At 43.0% G+C, this 20,358-nt stretch overlaps 1 protein-coding gene across 10 annotated transcripts in view; it reads left to right on the top strand.

Moving 5' to 3' along the window:
- The first annotated feature begins 518 nt into the window (after nucleotides 1–518).
- The window catches only part of Ldb2 (LIM domain binding 2), a 336,977-nt gene continuing 317,137 nt past the window's right edge, over nucleotides 519–20,358 (top strand). For all 10 annotated transcript variants that reach the window (XM_057772913.1, XM_057772911.1, XM_057772912.1 and 7 more), the window contains exon 1: nucleotides 519–976. In XM_057772913.1, the coding sequence (XP_057628896.1) occupies nucleotides 845–976 (132 nt within the window). In that variant the 5' untranslated portion in view covers nucleotides 519–844. The remainder of the gene's footprint in view (nucleotides 977–20,358) is intronic.

Below are 20,358 nucleotides of genomic sequence, written 5' to 3'. Positions count from 1 at the left end.
TAGTTTGTAAGGGGGCGGGAGGGAAGTGCTGAGGCACAGCAGGCTATCCAAAGTACAGCAGGTACGGCCAAAACTCTGCAGGGAGGTGAGAGGCCAGAGGAATCTTCCCAAGGGAGTGAATCACCAGCCCAGTTCCGAGGGACCAGAGTGCCAGTGTTGCTGGGTTTGGGAGGCATCCTATTTCTGATACATTACAACAGTGTGGCCGGTCAGGGGTGAGAGGCTCAGGCAGGGGATGAACCCACCTCTATGCTAACAAGCTTAGCAATCATGCTGTGCTGGGTCTTGGCTGGAGGGGAAAAAATTAAAACTCAGCCTTAGACCTCTTGTCAGACTATGAGGAGAATTATATTTTTGAACTAGTCTACAGTGTGGGCAGGAAATGACCTCTTCACCAACTGCTTCTTTAAAAACAAGCAGTGGTGCCTCTAGCTATCCAGCCTCTCTCTCTCTCTCTCTCTCTCTCTCTCTCTCTCTCTCTCTCTCTCTCTCTCTCTCTCTCAACTCCCTCTCCCCCTTCTCCCTCCTCCTTTCCTCCTTCCTTTCCTCCCTTCCTCCCTCCCAACCTCCAACCTCCGCTCTCTCCCTCTCTGAGCTCCAGCGCTCCCTCCCCTCCCGCGCTCCCTCCCTCCCTCCCTCCCTCCTCGCTCCCTCTCCTCTCTCGCTATAGAGGGCTCCCACAGCACTTCCCAGCCAGTGTGTTCAGCCTGCCTGCCTGCCTGCCTCCGTGTGTGTGTGAGCGTGTGTGCGTGCGTCTACTTTGTACTGTGAAGAACACAGCCCATGTGCTCTGCATGGACGTTCCTGATACTCTGTTAAGCTTGATTTTCGACAAGCAGGCAAGATGTCCAGCACACCACATGACCCCTTCTATTCTTCTCCTTTCGGCCCATTTTATAGGAGACATACACCATACATGGTACAGCCAGAGTACCGAATCTACGAGATGAACAAGAGACTGCAGTCTCGCACAGAGGTAAGTTCTCCAACCTTGGCGTGTGTTTGTGGATTTAAAAAAAAGAAAAAGCTGTGCGTGGGCTTTTTCCTGGGGTTCTTGGCCGAATTCTATGGGAAGTGTCCCACCAGCTACTACCACATAGGTGGAAACAAGCGCAGCAGGATGAATCCATGAGTTTGAATGCTGGGTTTCCAGGGACAGTAACTCTTGGAGCTGGGGACAGTTTTTGCCGGAATCTTAGAACCTGGAAATAGACAAGCCAGCACTTGGTTCACATGTGGGGTCTCTAGAAATGCAGATTGTCCAGAACTCTGATGTTTGTAGGTTTAGAGATGGTCCTGTTTGTTGAAATATAAATTGCAAGAGATTTGTGAATGTTTGCATCCATGTCTCTCTCTCTGTGTGTGTGTGTGTAATAATATACACATATAGTTGCAAATTCCAGAGGAAGTCTGCTTTGACCTACACTTACTTTTTCCAAGTGACTAAAATAGAGGTAAAAGGGACGAGAGAGGAGCCCTGCCTACTTCTCAGAACTCCCTGGAGGTGGGGTGGGACACACACACAAACACACACACACACACACACGTTTGCCTGTTTCTGTGTTAAATTCAGAAACAGGTTGATTGAGGCAGTGGGGGCTCTCTGTTTTTTCCTCTTTCTGATGGTTGTGCTTCCCAAGATTCTATCTTGGGACAGGAGCTGGTTCCCCATTCTAGCAGGCAAGAGTTTTAGGCATTTGTGATCTCCCCTTGAGAGAGGGAGAGACTGAGCCTCCCAGGCAGTGATCCTGTCCAGGACTTCTTCAGAACTTTCCAAATGCAAAACTCCAGGCTTCTTGCTCACAAGCTCACAATTTGAATATTTAATTTTTCTCTGGACTGGTTGAGAGGCAAGGCACACTGCCTAGTGCTCATCTGCCTGAAGTTGGGACTCAACTCGGTGTTCAAGTGTTTTTTGTAGGTGTGTCAAAGTCTCTTTGAGGAAGTAGAAGTCTCTGGGAATTGAGTTTTCTCTGCACAGGCCAAATACCCAGAAGAATCATGCCACAGATGTGTTGGGGAAATAGCTTTAGTTGGTATTTAGAATGAAGGTTGACTTTAACTCTGGGGAAGGATTCGAGTACGTGCCTATGGTAAAATAAAAAAACAAAACAAAATACACTTGCTTTGAGTTGTCTACGAAGCCATAGAGAATTCCTGATGTTTAATGTATTGAATAGGGCTAACAAGATGTGACCTGCTTTCTGATTGGTTAACTGCTGGAAAGAGCTTGTTTTGTGTGTGTGTGTGTGTGTGTGTGTGTGTGTGTGTGTTTTAAAGCCCGGCTGTCTTTATCACTGTTATTGTCTTTATATGTTAATACACCATGAATGTTAAATAAAATTGCTGGCACTGTGACTCTTTCTAGAAGCCAGAAACTCCTGTACAGTGTAGACTCTTATGCTTAAAGTGCCGAGTTCTTGGCAGTAAACAGGATTGTGTGTGTGTGTGTGTGCCTTCAGTGTGTTGCTTGTATGTGTGTGTTACAGTTTCGATCTGTGTAGCAGTGTGTTGGAATCTCCAGTCCCTGTCTAAGCTATCTGCTGGCAGAGCCTGCTTTCAGAATTTGGAGGACTGGGAATGCCTTGATATTGTAATAAAACTTTGAATAAACAAGAACAACTCTTTTGCTAAGAATGACTATTTCTAAAAACAATTAAAGAGACCATAGGCCATGGTAACTTAGTCCTTGAAGATGGGGTTTAAAAATACCCTGTGTCCAGCTTACTTAGAAAGTTGTTGAGGCCTTGTGGAGGGGGTCTTTCATCCTCCTGTGGGTGAAGTGTGGTAGCTAGTCTCGGTCTGTGTGCCTCGGAACCCTTCCACAGCCCCAGGGCAGCTAGCTTGAATTGGAAACCTCCCTTCCTCCCTGGTCCCCATACAAATCCCTAAGATGGAATAGATTCCCCACTGCTTCATGTTTGAGATGTTTGGAAAGTGACCCATTAGTAGTACGCTTTTCCAAAACGACACATTAATCTTTTTGAGAGCTAAACCCAGGAACTTCCAACTTTTGGATTACAGGCTATGACTCTGAAAGATTTTGCTCTTAGTGCATCTGAAGAACTGGGAGAGGCAAGCTTGTTTGGAAAATCTTTCAGTTTTTAATTTGTCCTGACAACAAAGTATTGTGAACTATTTTTTTTTTTAAGTGTGTTCTGGACCTAACCTCTATACAAGTTCCCAACTATTAAGTTTTTTAAAAGTAATTTTCTACACAATTATATTGACACTTTTGTATCTGTTCAAGAAATTTGTTTTCATGGCATATGAAAAGGATAGAAACCATAAATTGCTTCTAATATATATGCAGAACCTAAGTATTCACACTAAATATTAAAATTTGATAATAATATATAGGTAGAGAAAATATAGCTTTGCATAAAAAAGCTACAGGTAGCTTTACCAGTGGTGGTTATTTACAATGCAGCTGTCCTGCAACCTGAATAGGAACTGGTCACAGTCACCGCGTACTGCAAGACTGACCTGTCCACACATGAAACTGGCGAGCGATCACTTTTAGAATTCAGTCAATGCACACAGTCATTGGGGTCTCCTCTCTCTTTTTCTCTCTCTTGCTTCTCTCACTCTTCCCTGCATGGTATAGTACTATTTTATTAGCTCCCGATTCTTCTCTCTTTCTCTCTCAAGTTTGTGTTCTATTTGGAACATCTACTTAGCTAAGAAGAAATTACAACAAATAATTAGAAAGATGACTCTCTTTTAAAAAAAAAAAACAAAGTCAAAAAATAAAAAAAAGGAAATAAGCTAGTGATAAACTCATGCAGAAACAGAACATTGCTCTCTCCCCTTGAGTGACTGACTCCAGAATATTCGCCTGTGTACATTTCTTCCGGTTAGATCCAAGTCGTGCAGACACTGGGCAGTATTGGTTTGAAGAGCATTGGGTTGGGAGTTGTTCCTATTTCTAGCTCATTCCTGTCCCTCACTTAACTAGTGAGGGTGGAGTCTGGATTTTCTCACCAGCAAATCGCCTGCCATTTCCCTTGAATTTGAAAACTCCAAATGGTTTTGCCTTAGTACCAGAAAGTATCAAGAAGCAGAGTGAAGCCTGCAGACGTTGTGTTCTGTGCATGGTATTTAGCTCCAACTTACAAATGGTAGTGAAACAATCAACTATTCCTGTAGAAAACTTGAAAGTCTGGGTCCTGCTAGGCTTGGTACAGCTGGCGCCGGGATGGCAAGCCATTCCCGGACTAAGTAGGTCTTCAATTAACATTTGCTGACTAGATAAAAGGGGTGGGGGGTAGAGAGAACTCCAGAACCTTGTCACTGAAATTACAACAACTCTGCATCTGTGAGGGGCCCGGGACCCCCTGAGGAGCTGTCTCACCCCACATCCCCCCACGTTTGTTTCATTATCATGAGGTCATCTAACTCCCTAATCTTTGTGGTAAAGCAAGAGTTTAAGAGATTGGACCTAACCTCTTTAGGAAGGAATACGAGCCCATTATAAAGTAAACAGCAAACACTCAAATCTATTTTAACTGTGGATGCCTGTACTAGGAAATAAAATCTCTTTGCCACATTAACACCTTAGGAGATTTGGATAAATGTGTGAAGTCCCCACCCCATCCCCACCACCAAGCTGCCTAACTCTAAAGGAAATTAAAAGAGACTTGGAGTTAAGTATCGCTGCTGTTTTTCATGGGCAGTGGGAAAGGGTTACATTTTCTATTTAGGTCTCTACCATAAATTGACCCCATGTCTTCCAAAATCCATTTATTTGAATGGTTACACAGTGCAAATTTCTTTTGGAAGAACACGACTACACAGTTATATAGTTTAATTTAACATGGTGCAGAGACTCCAATCAGATAGGACATAAAAAAATATCTTCTAAAGACTTTAGGATTAAAAAAAAAAGACTTTAGGATTTGTTTTGTGAAAAGCTACAACAAAAACAAAAACAGCCATTTAAAAGAAATCTTGAAGTCCGCACTGTGAAAGGAAAATACAGGTGAGGTGTCCTAGGGTCCTAAGTACTAGGAATTGGAGTGGTGAGTTGGATAATATTGGATTATTGCAGAATTTAAGCCAGTTCATCACGTGGGTTAACACAGTTCTTTGGTACTGTAGATAAGTTTTCAATGTCTTGTTCCTTCAATATCAATGGCCAAAAATATTTCCGTTACGAAGATGTTTTGAACTCTATTTTTTTTCATGTTGATTTGAACAAAATTACATAAAACAACAGTAACCTGTAGTATCCTTAATTTTTTTTAATCAGCATCATACATCCTATTGCAAATGAGAAAACTGACTACAATGGGAAGCAGTTCACAGGAGGAGTTTATTATAATTATAGTGTTTAGTGTTACACGATTGAATATGGATGCTTTGAAATGTTTGAAGACCTTGAAATTCAAATCTACTGCTTTTCACCCTTCCTCAGCTCAACTCTGAAACTCCCCAGGAATGGTGAGAGGGAAGAAGGGTTTGCTTTGTTCCTTTATTTCAGCTACATTTGTATATACTTAGTTACAGGGTTCCAGGCTGTAGCACCATGCTTTTTCACGGAAATGCTCAGTACCCCTGTTGGTTTGGATGGAGCCTGGTCACAACAAGATTAGTTACTTTGGATAGGTAGAAAAGAAGAAAAATGTTGTGATACTTGGGTGATCTCTCCCTCTAGGAGTTTAGAAGGCAAACTTGCCATACCCTGAGCTACATTATAGGAAATATTCCCAGTGTTCCGCTAGAAAAGGAGGACTGCCCACGTTTTCGAGAGGAGGTTGCGGAGGGTTGGGGAAGGGGTGTCAGTGAAAGCAGCCATTTTGAAACTGCTCAGTGAAACCATCAGGGCAGTTTTTAAAATGGGAACTTCCAAACTCCTCTTTTTTCAAGCCACCTACATGGCCTCAGCAAACAGACACCAGGGCTCATGCACAGAGTTCCTTCTCCTGAGGCCCCCCCTCCAGCCCCATTTTCTTGCGACAGGAACTGTTTTTAATTAAAAAATTGCTGCAAACTAACTATTTGTAGGGAGCCAAGAAGAAGAAGAAAAAAGGAATCTTTCAACTCCCAGTCAACACAGATTCTTATCAGGTGAAATCAACACACATTTATGAAGTAGGATTTAAACATGATGTAGATATTTGAGCCCTTACTTTTTTTTGTTTGTGTTTTCAGAAAGAAATTAATTTAAATTGTGTGGATAATGCTGCCGTAAGTCTCCTTTTATTGCGACCATCCCCATTAACTTATTTTTCAGAAGGGGAGCAAAGCACTCTTTTTGGGAGTACGCAAACAGAACATAAACCAAACAGCTACAAACATCCCCTTTTGGGGGCTATGGCATTCTGTTTTTTGTTTTTATTTTGTTTTTTCATTTATTTGAACTTAGACTTTTGAGGGTTTTTTTGCTGTTTTTATTTATTTATTTTTTTTAAGACAGGGTTTCTTTGTGTAGCCTTGGCTGTCCTGGAACTAACTCTGTTTGTAGACCAGATTGGCCTCAAATTCAGAACTTCGCCTGCCTCTGCCTCTCCACTTTGGGGTCAAAGGCCTTCACCACCACACAGCATTATTTTTTCTTTTAGTGTAAATTCTGCCAGCAGCCATCAAAACATAGGCTAACCTGAACACTTAACATTCAGTTATTCCTTCAAGAATTCCCCTATTTCAGGCAGTGACAGTATCAGGCTATGGAAACATACCTTTTTTTTTTTTTTTTTTTTTTTTTTAAACCCATTCAAAGCTTGTAATTGGGCAATGGAATGAGACTTAGAACATACCAGCATAGTGAAGTACCAGGATGGATTTTTAGGAAGGTATCATGGGTGACTATGGGCAGAAAAAGAGCACCCTGAAAGATAGCTGGCAGGACCCTGAAAGATAGCTGGAAGGATTATGCTATCATCTGTGGTGTGTTGACTGTGTTCGGGACAGTCCTTGGTGTGCTAACTGCTTTACTTCTGCAGAGAAGTAAACTGGGCAAGAGATGTTTAAATCAGTTGTCTTAGGTGACCCGTGTGACTGCCTCTCTGCTTCAGAGTTCCGTCCTCTCTACCACTGCACCCCTAGAAATAAGATCTACCAGGGGGAGTCTCGGTTCACCCGCATAAACGTATGAATGTCAATGCCTTTGTTTTCTTCCCAGGATGTGTTGACTTTCAGAGGGGGCTTAGGGAGTGGCTACCACATAGGGCATACATGACTCTGATATGAATTGGTGTAAAACAAGATTCTAAAAAACCATCTGAAAGGTCAGGAATGGAAAATATTACTGGGTTATTAGGAAAGACACTGAATCAAGGGCCCTATAGAAAAATATTTAATTCATTTTTCCAGAAGGGTCTCTGAAACTATAGACTGTTATACATAGCTACTTGATAGTTTTATTTATTTTTTTTTCTTAAAATATATCTACTTTTCTCTCTAGTGCTTGACTGTTAATGCTGATATTTGGGTTGTCCTTTTCTGGTTTGTTTATTGTGCTTTTGGGGACAATGTCTTAAAGTATAGCTCTGGGTGGTCTGCTACTCATTATGCAGACTTGGGCTGACCTTGAATTTGGACCAGTTTTCCTGTTACAGCATCCTGAGTGCTGGGATTATAGGCATGGGCTGCCAAGCCCGACTCTGGGTTAATTCAAACAGTAGCAGGATGAGAAAAGACAGAACTCTAGTTTTGATGGTTTCTCGGTTGGCAAGAGGAGTCAACGTATGTATTAGGAGATTAAACTGGAATTCAAATTTGGCATAGCATGGGATTCTTTTGCAGATAATCAATTAAGAATAGGAGAGGAATAGGAGGAACAACTCCTATGTTTGAGCTTCTTCTTATCCTAACCAATCCATTCCAAAATTGTAGCCAGTGTGTCTGCCGCTAAAGTCTGTAGTTCTCTGTGGGAGAGAGGTTTCCTTCCCAAGCTTACAGCCAGCTCTGGCTACCTTAGAGACCCCAGATGTCTGCTTCTGATGAGAGATAAGATGAATCTTTGATCCTCTGCTGTGCCGGGTATGCAAGCATACTGGTTCTCCCTTAAGAGATAAGGAAGAGAGAACAAGGCTGCCTACGTGCCCCCAGGAGCATCCTAGAATCTCTAGGAGCAGGGCCTTCTGGCTTCTCACATTCACGCAGGCAGGAAAGCTCTGTTCTGGCTGTGTATCCCCTGGCTGCTTACCCTCTTAGGAGATCTGCAGGTAGAGCCTGCATTTGTATCAGCCCTGACACAGTCCATCCTCCTCCTTTGAAGACTCAGCCTGCCAATTAAAAGAGAAAGCATAGAAAGTGGACAGACCCTTCTGAAGAGGGTCTTTTCTTGTCCTGGTGATGTCATGGTCCTCATCGTCACTTTTCCAGAGTGGAAGCTCCTGGCTTCCACTCCACCTTACAATCCCTTCTCCATAAGATGCCCAGGGGTATATTTGGTGTTTCCCCCTTGTACCCAGCCTAGGCTTCTAAGAGCCTCCTCAGGCTTTAAGACCAACCTACCCATTCCCTTCCATGCAGAGGGACTGCTCTCTGATCTCTTAATTTGCCCTGTTGCTCAGTGTCTCCATCTCAGCTTTTGCCCTTTTCTGGGGACTAGGCCACCAGCAGCCTCCTACGGAAAAGCCTATCACTAATAGGAAACCTACTGTAGGTTAGAATTTACCAGTGTCCTGGCCTTCTTTACAGGTGACCAATTTCATTTCTCAAACAAACAACAAGCAAACAAACACACAGGAAGGTTAAGGTCCCAGAACATAACATAGGGTCTGTGATGATTAACTTAAATGTCCCCTTCCCAGAGAGGTGTTTCTTAATCTCCCTCAAGGCACGGTCATTCTGATCACTCTCTCTCACACGTCTTCTTCATTTGCTTCAGAGGAATCTTTGTAAGCCGATATTTGCTGCTGCTGGTAGCTACTGCTGCTTTTGCTTCTGCCTCCTCTGCCTCCTCCTCTTCTTTATCATCATTTTCATGGTTTTATTAATTCTTGGGGAATGTCACATAATGTATTTTGATCATATTCACTTCTTCTGCTCCTCTTAACTCCTCCTACACCTACCTCCTCATCCCCTCCCAACTCCTGTTCCCACACTTAAAAACAAAGCAAAACAAAACCCATCAAATTTGTGCTGACTTCATCCTTTTGGTGTGAGGATATCCAATGGATTGGTCCACCTACCAGGATCCTGGTGTCCTCTGCTTGTCGTGAAGAGTGTAAGAAGATGTCCTGTTTTGTTAGTTATCTTGCCCATCCCCACTGTAAGTGGATAACATGTTGACAAAGGAAATTAATTTTTTTTTTGCTAGTGTTTAGGATGACACTGCATTTGCTCATAATCTTGCACAATCTCCAGTTGGAGATGGCGCTGTGAGCCATCAGCCAGGGAGATATCGCTGCCTTTAAAGCACGACCTGAGAAAAGGGATCGATCTCTGTGAGCCTGCGCAGTGTGAATGTGCGGTGAAACTTCTGACTTCTCATTCAAAATAACGTTAGTGATCCTGGATGTCTTACTCGATGTAGCCATGACTTTCTCCCAGTCTCCCCCCTCCTCTCTTCCTGGACCACCTTCCACTCTTCTCCTCTCTTCCTTTTCTCCTTCCCCCCGTCCCTCCACTTCCCATCTCCCTCTCTCCACCTCTCTGTATCTCCAGGTCTACCTAAGGCTCATAGTGATTGTACTTACCAGGTCATTTTGTATTTGTAGAATTTTCTTCAAGGACCACCAAAGAACTTACCTGAAGTGATAAGTGGAAATATGCATAATTACATCAGTTTATGGTGCTGTGGTCTATAATAACGCTGTATTTGCTAACTATGTGGTGCTTGTCTGAGGGAGATACTTATACTTATCCCAATCATATTGGCCTTTAGCATTTGTGTATGTGTGCAACTTATGGTGAGGGCAGTATAATAGATTATTATTATTATTATTATTATTGTTATTTTGCCACCAGGCCTTTGCCCATTTCTTGGAAAAGAGACACTTCAACATTAATATTGCTTACAATGAAACATATTTAGCCCGAAGCCTTGTGTTTGTCTCCTATTTTCTGTGAAATTGTGGGCAAGTTCCATAATTTTTCTGGGTCGTGGTTTCATAGCCTGACTTTTACATTGTGAACAGCAGACGTTTGTAACGTGCCTGATGTGGAACAGGTGCTAAATGAAACTGTGGTGTTGCCAGTGATGTGCCCGTTCTCTGCTCTTTCGGTAAGTTAAGCTCTGTGAGCAGTGCGGAACTCAGCTTGCTGTCCTTACCTAACTTCACAAACAGAACTTCCTGTGACATTTCCCATTGTGTTTTTTGTGCCCTCGGTGTATGTAATTTTTCTCTTAGGACTGGCTCTTAGGACTGCCTATTTAATAATGATGACACAGGAATCACATATTGTCCTGAGGAAGAGTGAAGGCTTGATGAAGTGCCCATAGCTGCCCCAAGCCCCAGGTCATGATTACCCCTTAGAATATCCATGGCTAAGTATTAAATGTTGACCAATATATGAGACCATGTGTACTCCATCCCATTGGAGTTCACTTCATCTTAGAACTTGGTGGAGGCAACTAAACATTGAAACGATCCTCTTCACCACTGCCTATGTGAGGCTGTCTAAGCAGCAATGCCAAGAGTGGGCTGGGGAACACAGCTCTGCTGGCCTGGATGGACCATTTCTTCTGAACAGGAACACCTCTCCGTATGCAGCCTAAGCTGACTACTCACAGGAGCTAGGTCAGGACTAGGAATCCAGAAGCACCCCCTATGCATCTAGAATGATAATAACCTTTCCACTAAAACATTACGGACCCTTGTGGGTTAGTCTTTCCCAAGGTAGACATGCACAAGGTGATTTCGGTATGCGCCAAGCTGTTCTGCGCACTCTCGTTCTGGACAGAGGGATCAGGCTTGCTGTACTCAGGACTCCTGTCCCTGCATTCCTTTATATCACAACATCGTGCTAACCTGTCCCCCAAATTGCACAGTGGAGTCTCTCAATTGTTTATGGTGAAGTCTACATAACAGATATTTTCCACTGCTTTATTCATCAGACACTTGTGATTTTTATTAAGAGGTTTTTATTAATAAATAACTAAACATTGTCTCTGGAGATACATATTGCATAGTTAGAATATATCACATTATTTTTAGATTAAACTTTCTGTCTCTCAGTCTCTCTCTATATCTCTGTCTCTGTCTCTCCCTATCTGCTTCTCTCTCTCCCTCTCTCTCTCTCTCTCTCTCTCTCTCTCTTGCTTGCTCACTCTCTAGAGGTGACAGGGCTTGGTAAATTTTACTTCTCAATGTAGGTCACTTATTAGTCCTCACGAGCATTGTATTGTGATACTGAAAAGTTGTATAGACAAGCAAAAGCTAAACCAATAAACCAGGCAAACCATTTGGCAGCCTACACAAACAAGCATCCATTCTCATGCCTTCTCATTTTAACTACGATTAACTTGCAGTTGACAGAAATTTCTTAGTTAGAACTGGAGTGAAGCAATTGTGCATATTACCTGCTTTTAGAAGCTCTGATTCTGCAAACTCTATGGCATTCAAATTAGTGAATCTTCGGCTTTCTGAACTGGAATAGATGTTAGAGGTTGTCTACCTCCAAGTTCCTGATTCCGAACTTGGAGAGTCCAGACCCAGGTAGGGTTTCCCTGACTGTGATGTCAACTCAGAAGCCCTAGCAGGTTTGGCGAGACCTAACCCTAGAAACTAGAACTGTCCTGCACTGAGCCTCCTGCCAGCCCCCAGCGTGTGTCCTGGGATCTCACAAAAACCTCTTCTCGCCAAGCTTCTCTTCTCTCTTTTGAGCTTCCCAAACACCTGAGAAGTATTTTTGCTCTGTAATATGAAGCTGTTGATGCTAAAACATGGACAAATAAATTTCTATGTTTTAATCTAAGATTATTTTCTTTGCCAATTTATTTTAAATGTCATTGCATGCACTTTCAAATAGGTACTTTCAAATTTTAAAGGTGTCCATACATGCTCACTGTAAAGTACTTGTAAGATACAACTATGATAAGATAGTAAATAAATATTCTTTTTTAATTTTATCATGCACAGATTGCTATGAACACTTTGACAGTTGGATTTAAAGCATCCGTACATATTTATATATATACAGATAATTTTACTTGCTTGGGAACACAGTTGAGCATTCTTTTCATTTTGAACTTTTGTATTAGATACTTTGTTAATTTGTGCATATATACAGATGTACTTGTGCCACACATGCCTGTGGAGGTCAGAGCACAAATGGAAGCAGCTCTCTTTCCACCATGTGGCTCATGGGAATCGAACGCAGGGTGCCAAGCCTGCCATCAGGCATCTTTACCCGCTGAGCCATCTCACAGACTGTGAGTATCATTTTGAATCCAGCTCTTTTAGCTAAAATGATGAACATTTTACCTTGTCCTTAAAACTTCTAAGATGTAATTCGAGCCGTCTGAATTATTCAGGCTTCTGTTTATTGTGTTTTCATAATTAAAAACACGGGCACACACACACACATTATTTGTTCCCTTTTACTCTACTTTGCACTCAATTAGTTCGATAGTCACAGCAATCAGCCTTCCCCCCCACCCATATGAAGGAATTAGCTGAAAACTGTGATTTCCAGCAACATTTGATGCTAGCCAGCAACCCTGAACCCAGGAATTTGTTCCTTTTTAAGACTGATTTCCCCTCCCGTCCCCTCCCCATTTGTGGACCAGGATGCTGTTTCCCCTCCTGCATTTCTTTCTTTTGTATTATTTCTAAGTGAAGAGGCAGACAGCCTCACACAAAGGTCTGTAAATCAAAAGACTTTCTGCACGATTCATTGGGGAAGAGGGAGCTGAAATTAATGGTAAGAATCAGTGTTGATCTAGAACTGGATAGTCTGGGTAGAGTGGGTTAATTTATGATTCTGTTTGAAGGACATCTTTTTGATTCAAGGAGAAAGAGTTGCCTCCAAATTGGGCTGTGTCATGAGGTGTATGCAATGCTATTTTATTGTCCTCGCAGGATCGAAGGGATCCTTGGGGGTCAGGTACTAGCTTATTCACGCTCCTATCCCTGCCCACACCAATTGATATTGGCTGTGAACAACACCAACAATGTTTTAAAGGTGTATTTCACAGAGGCTACCGTTTTGTAATTAGTTTCTGAATTATCACTATTTTTCTGTGGGCAGTCTGTATGCTGGAAAGCAGCCTCATGCTCTGTGTCCCTATGGCAAGCAAACGGTTAGTTGCATCACACCTACCCTGGCATTTGCATTAAAGTACTTAACTTCTGAAGCCATGCACACTTATTTGTCTGCTTAAGTTAATGCAACCTCTCTGGGTCCTGATTACCTTCGTGGGTAATGCGTGGTGATGGTAGAACTATGCTTCTAGATTACAAAGACGGTCTGAGATCATTTTTACAAAGTAAAAATTAACTACAATTACTGTGGTTTTCAGTTTGTTAGATATGTTACATGGTTTCAGTGTGCTGTACCTTACCAGAAGCAGAGAGGACAGCATTTCTGTTTTGTAGGAACTTAGCAGGGACACAGTAATTATTATCAAGAAAAGTTCTTGAAGGACGAATTTTGGGAATTTGCCCATTCAGAAAGGATGGTTAAAAGGGCGCCTTAGGTAGAAGAACTGCAAATGCAAGTAAATTGAGCCTTGAAAAGTGACATTATGTTTGAAGAGTTGGGCTTTGGGCATGGTTAGGGCTTAGGGTGTGATCAAGTAGTTAAGTATTTTCTAGCCAACAAACCTCTCTCTGCCTGTGCAAATAATCCCAATCAGACCAATCAGACAGAATTAGAAGATACCCAGGTTTAATGGATGCCATTAAATGGTCCCAGGAAAACATGAGGGGTGGGTAGAAAACCAAATCAATCACTGGAAAGAGAAAACGGGAGACCACGGGAAACCAGGAGATCACGGGTTCATTGGGGGGGGGCACTTTAAATAGCCTGTGGGAGTGGTCTTGATCTTCCCTGGGGAGGGGTTACCATTTGGTGTGCTTTCTCAGAGGCGGAGTTTGGACTGAGGCAACTCCCAGGGCAAGGAGCTTGGAATGGAGTTTTCTGCCCAGCATTCCAAAAATGGATGCCAAGGGGCTGGGGTGAATCCCCCAACTAATCACAAGTATGTGTATATATATGTATGTGTGTGTGCATGTTTGTGTATGACAGGTGGGGTTTTTGAAAGTGCTAAGAATTGAATTTGGGAAGAAAGTAAAGGTTAAGAGTGTGGAAGTGTTGGCATGGCCACCCAGGGCTGTTGCTGGTCCTTATGCTTTAGAAACGGTAAGATGGGCTTCAGTAGGGTAAGTCACAAGTAGCATCCCGGCACAATGACTTTCCTCCTCTGTGACTTGGTTTTCCCTTCTGTAATGGGGATCCACAGTCATCTCCACTCCACAGGGTTGTTTTAGAACATGGCAGCAAAAAAGGCCTTTTGGTCCTTCAGCCAAATCCTGGTGCATAATATGAGACCAGTCAGCTCCAGCTTCTGCTGTTGGACAAAGGGAATAAATGAGGGTATGTGGGGGTCTGGAGAGAAACAATTTGCCTTTTCTCTACCTTCACTCAAGGTCATTGTGGTTCCTTGTGGGGAAAGGACTCCTGTCTGTCTTGTCTCTACAGACGAGGGATTTGGTGCATGGGGGAATGCACAAAAGAAAAATTATACACGTTTGCTGGCTGCCTGTGCTATTTTTAGCCTTGTGCGTCTGAGGCAAAGGATAAATTTTCACGGTATTTTTTTTTAAGATGCAAAATTATTGTTAGCCAAGGTTATATAATTTGTCTAGTGATGAACCGTCCTTGTATATCACGGAGGTTCCCAAAGAGTAATAGGGAACCTCCAGCCCGTTCTTTTGGAGACTAGGTCCAGGTTCTCCAGTCCCGCATCTTCTTTCTCTCGGTAGAATTGGGACTTTTAGAGAAAAGCCAGCAGAACTTGATATAGAATTCTGAGAACATCTCCTCAGCTGGCAGCCAGAGTGATCCAAGGACCCCGAAGTGGCGTGACATTGAGTGACGGGAGAAGAGAAATGTGGCAATCTGAGCCCTGTCACATTCAGGGGATGAACTTGAATGTCTGAGACTCAGCTTCCATGTTGGTAAAATAGAAAAGTCAATCCATCCCTAGTGCTGAATGGGAGGATGTAGGTAGATGACCAGGCTCAGGATGGAGTCTAGGTGGTATCTCATCCCCTCCCTATAAGATCTTTCTTGTAAATTGCAGGGTTGTAGCCTTTGGCTCACTAGGCGATTGTCTTGAAGCTTTCTCATCCCTTGCTCTAATTCTTAACCCAAGCTGGTTGGCTTGGAAAGCCTTTCCCTTGCCTGTTTCCTCCTCTGATCCCCATGGATTAGACCTGATAGAAGCTCCAAGCTTTTCCCTTTCGTCCTGGAGCCTGTGATGGCACTGAGGTTGGTCTCTGTTTTACAGCTGCAACATTAAATATGACATCAAGGTTCACAGCATGCCTTTGAGCTCCTTGGGAGCCTCCTCTGCCTGTTTTTCTCCCAACTTCTAGGGGGAGAGAAGCTTACTGAGTCACAGTATGTGGAGGCTTGCTTTTCTGCTCCAGTCTGGAGCCTAAAGATCAAATGCACCATGCACCTTGTCTTAGAACCTGCATCTAGAGATTCTTTTTGCCTTTCGTCATGAAAGCAGTGCAAATGCGGTGTTCTGCAATTACAGAGTTCAGGGGGTCCTCTGGACCATCAGAGTTTTCAGAGAGGTTAAAATTCATCTGAACCAGGACTGGAAAATAAGCTTAAGTAGTGTTAGTTTATTCTGTAAAGACTGTTAATGCTGTTGGCTAAGTGCATTAAACTGCTTTGAAATGATCTCGTGTGTACTGTTTGCGACACTGCTTGCTGGGAGGGTGATTTAAACCTATTTTTTCCCCGGACTCACAACTTTGCATTTATCCGAAAAAAATACTGTATTTGAAACAAATAAACATGAAAATATAGTTTATTGTATTTCCAGGCATTTGCCTGAAAGAAAAATATGTCAAACCATTTATAGTTAGGAACTGAAATCTCTACCTTAATTCACTCCATTGTATTTATCAGGAGCTCAACCCTATATAATATTACCCACTCGCTGGAGACTTTTCTGAAGGGATACCAGATACTTTGGTATAAAGAAAGGATGAGGGAGGTGGGGAAAGAATGGATGGGAGATGGTTTTTAGCCCCAATTCTACATTTCCTGTGCTCCTTCTCTCCTTCCCTCTCTCCCTTCCTCCCTCCCTCCCTCCCTCCCTCCCTCCCTCCCTCCCTCCCTCCCTCCCTCTTTCTTTCCTTTCTTTCTTTCTTTCTTTCTTTCTTTCTTTTTTTCTTTCTTTCTTTTTTTCTTTATTCTGGAGGCAGGAGAAAGGCAGAGAAGAAAGAACTCTGCTGTTAGTTTTATTATGGCTTTGGTTTTAAAACCATTTAAGAAGAGCAGTCACAGTGGCACCCTGCGGTGTTGGGGATTGAACTACACTGGCTTATTCATTCATCAGTAGCTGCTGTGTTTTCTTTATTATGTGCTGGAGGATGAAGGACCACAAGGAAGGCCTGTCCTCAGGATGCTCTCAGGCTTGGAGGGAAGACAGCCAGCTAGGCATCTAGCTATGATAAGGAGCCACGGGTGTGATGGGAACACTAGGAGTTGGCTGAGAGCTGCAAGAATAAATGCTCAGTAAGGACTGGACTACTGGGACATATTAAAAAACACACTCGGGGCTGGAGAGATGGCTCAGCGGTTAAGAGCACTGCCTGCTCTTCCAGAGGTCCTGAGTTCAATTCCCAGCAACCACATGGTGGCTCACAACCATCTGTAAAGAGGTCTGGTGCCCTCTTCTGACCTGCAGACATACACACAGACAGAATATTGTGTACATAATAAATAAATAAATATTTTTAAAAAAAACACACTCATCTGAATTTCCTTTTCATGTCATCAATTACGATCTAAACACAAGGTCTAGGGTACCGTTTACTCTCTGATGCTGTATATCTGATGGTGTTTAGAGTGATGGAGATTCTTAAGCATCTACAAGGAGGGAGACAGAGGCAGGAAGCATCGTTGTCCTGATCACGACTACAACCTGGTTCCTTAACCCATTGGAATCTAAACCTGGAGAGAGGGCGAGGAAAAGGCTGTTCCTCTAAGTCCACATGAGAGCTGAGATGTCTCAAAATTAATCCCCTTTTTTACCTGCCCATGAGAAATTGTCTGTGAATAGGTAGAAAATTTAATCCTTAACGAGACGTTGACCATAGCCCATAGCGATTTTGTGAAGCCTCCAGATTATTACAAAGTGAATTAAGAAAAAAAATCCAAACTTGTTTCCCTCTCCTGTGGTGTATAGCTAGATGATGCTGAGAGAACTTCAGGAAAAAGTAGATTGTCTGAAGCTTTGATGGCGAGAAGTCTATAAAACTGAGGCAGGGGACTAGCTGAGGAAAATATGAACAATGATTTGCCCGGTACTGGCTGTGTGCCCTGTCCTGTGCCGAGATGCTGTTGCTGTATCACTATCTCCATTGAACTGTAGGCCTCAGATGAACCCTGACTCTCAGACCATAAAATCAAGGCTGAAAGAGACTTTCCGTCATCCTTGGGTTTCAGAGTCAGCAAGATCTGATGCTCCATGGCTTGATCCAGACTGTCTGCATCCAGAGAAGAACCTTATGACTCAACTCCACTACCGTCTGCATAGTGGCTCTCAACCCTCCTAGTGCTTCAGCCCTTTACCACAGTCCTTCATGTTGTGGTGACCCCAACCATAAAAATTTGTTCATTGCTGTTTCAATTTTGCCACTGTTATGAATTGTATAGCAAATATCTGTTTCCTGATTGTCTTAGGCAACCCCTGGGGAAGGGTTATTTGACTCCACAAAGGTGTCTTGTTGCACAGGTTGAGAGTCACTGTTCTAGACAATGCCACTTTCATAGATGAAGAAATTGAGACCCGAAGAGATCACATGCTACTCAGGGACTCCCATCCTCCACTAGGCGTCCACCGAAACTATTGAGAAAGCCACTGTGAGGGTCACATCTCTGTATATATCTCAAATTCAAGGACCAGACCTGTGTTATTAACAAAAAAGTTCAAGGCTGGGGCAAAAAAAAAAATCTAGAATATTCCAGATAAAATGAGGCTCTAATGTTTAAAGACAGTGAATATCAGTGCTGTCCTTCATTCAAACAGACCCAGTGTCTCCCTTCCAAGTAAGACAGACAGATACATCTGTATGAGTTCTGTGGAGAGTTTCCTGAGAGTGGCCCAGCAGCCTTACTGTGTGCATGCATTGATGCTCGGTCGGTCTCCTGTTCTTCTTGGCCAGCTCTAGTTCTTTTGGCTTCATAGAGATTCTGGATTTTAACCCCTTTCTCCTATCACCTTGTCCTGCTCTCATTTGCAGTGTAGAAACTATCCAGCTGAGTGGGAGACTGTTTATTATTTAATTTAGTAACCTAGCATCACAGGACCTGAATTCTAATTGATGTTCATTATATTTTGATTGAAATCATGAAGGATTTTAAGGGGTGGTATATTTTATCACTAGAATTCAGGGCATAGAGAAAGGAATTGGGATCCTGTGTCACGGAGATTGATGGAAATGGTTCCAGAGGGATTGTAGGAGTTAGAATTGTTGGGAAGAAAAACATGCTGGTCAGAAGAAACAGATGCCACTGGACACATAGTCTGGGACAGGTTTAGTGACGTTTGGTTGGCCTCTGTACATTGAGATTACCCTATGCTTAAAGGTGCTGCTGCCATGGTACCCCATGTTTGGGTTGTGTGATCCAGTCTTCTACTGCTAGAATGAAATGGCTAAGATGAAGACAAAAGGCTCATTGGGTTCCTTGTTTGAAATTTTAGTCTGAGATCAGGAGGACCCATTGCCTTTAGACCTCTGGTGGGGTTCTGGAATGCAACAGTCAGAAACTATGTGGAGTTAGCAGCTTATTTCATGGTAGAATAACAAAGGGGGAAGAGAAAGGGGTCAGTGTCCCACGATTCCATTAAAATATACAAGCCCAATAACCCAAAAGCATCTCACTAAGTCCCATGTCCTATAGGCCCTATAGCATCCATCTGGGATCAAGCCATTAATACACGGGAGTTGGGGGGAAAGTCTCAGGTGAAGTTTTGCCTGTATCATGTTCAGACATCGCAGTGTGAATGGAATTTTGTGCAGGTGTTAACATGGCTCCAGATTTCTGGGAAAATACCCTTCTCTTTACTAGGAGTTCCAGCAACAATCAATGGGCTAAGCATCCAAAAGGAGTTTAGAAGCTATAGAGTCACATGACTATAGGGTAGCTGGCTGGAGAGCTCAAGCATCTGGCACCATGCAGCAGCACCTTTAAATGTAGAGTAAACTTAGCATCTGTAGACTCCCAACTACAGAGGCCAGTTAAACACCACTAAACCTGGCCCAGACCTGGGTGCCCCCCAGTGACATCTTGGGCTTTTGCCCCCTTTAGTTAGCATGCTCTTCTTCCCAACAAATCTAAATCTTTTACAGATGTGAAGTTTCAGCTAAGCTTAAATAACCAATGGTGGCTGGTAGGATGGCACAGTGGGTAATGCCCTTCCCTTGCAAGTCTGGTGACTTGGGTTCAGTCTCTGGAACCCACATGAAAAGCCAAAAATGGAAGCATGTGTCTGCAATTTCAGCAGTTCTTGGTTGGCTAAAAGGAAGAGAAGGAAGAATTGCCTGGAATCTCCCTGGCCGAGTACTCTAGAGTGTACAGCATGAATGAAACATGGAGGGAGAAAAATTCTGCACCCCCAAAAAGGGGGGCAGAAAGGACAACAAAAGAAAGTTGTCCTCTGACTTCCATAAGCATGCGCATACATGTATGCACAAACTAATTAAATAAGCAAGGAAATGTATTTTTGAAGAATAAACAACGCTTAAGCAGACAAATGTGACATAAGGTGGCATTCGGAAAGAAATACAAGTGTTAAGGTCCTATGACAGGTGGCCCAGCCATCTCATCTAGTAGAGATAGCAAAGACAATATACAGGAAGCAATATGAAGCTGAAGATACATTTGGAGCCAGGCTGTGTTTGACAGGACAGGCAATGTTGTGGGTTCAGATTGTTATTTCTCTTGAATCCTAAGGTATGGCTATGTGGCCGCCTTTTGCTGGAGGTTTAAGGAGGGGTTCACAATTGGAATACCACATTTCCCTGGCTGCTGTATAAAAGATTGTCTGGCAGGATTTAAAAGAAGATGAAGAAAGTCAAGTTGGAAAAGTATACTATTTTGCCCAGGTAGAGATGACAGAAAACTCAGTAGGCAATGGGCTGGCCACGGAGGGTGTTGGGTAGTGTGAATTCGAACATTGCTGAAATCAGGAAAGAAGATGTTTTCTTGGTTTCC

This window comes from Chionomys nivalis, chromosome 6 (genome assembly GCF_950005125.1).
Source record: "Chionomys nivalis chromosome 6, mChiNiv1.1, whole genome shotgun sequence".
Taxonomy (NCBI): domain Eukaryota; kingdom Metazoa; phylum Chordata; class Mammalia; order Rodentia; family Cricetidae; genus Chionomys; species Chionomys nivalis.
The sequence above is the reverse complement of the archived record's forward strand: the minus strand, read 5'-3'. Positions and strand labels throughout refer to the sequence as shown.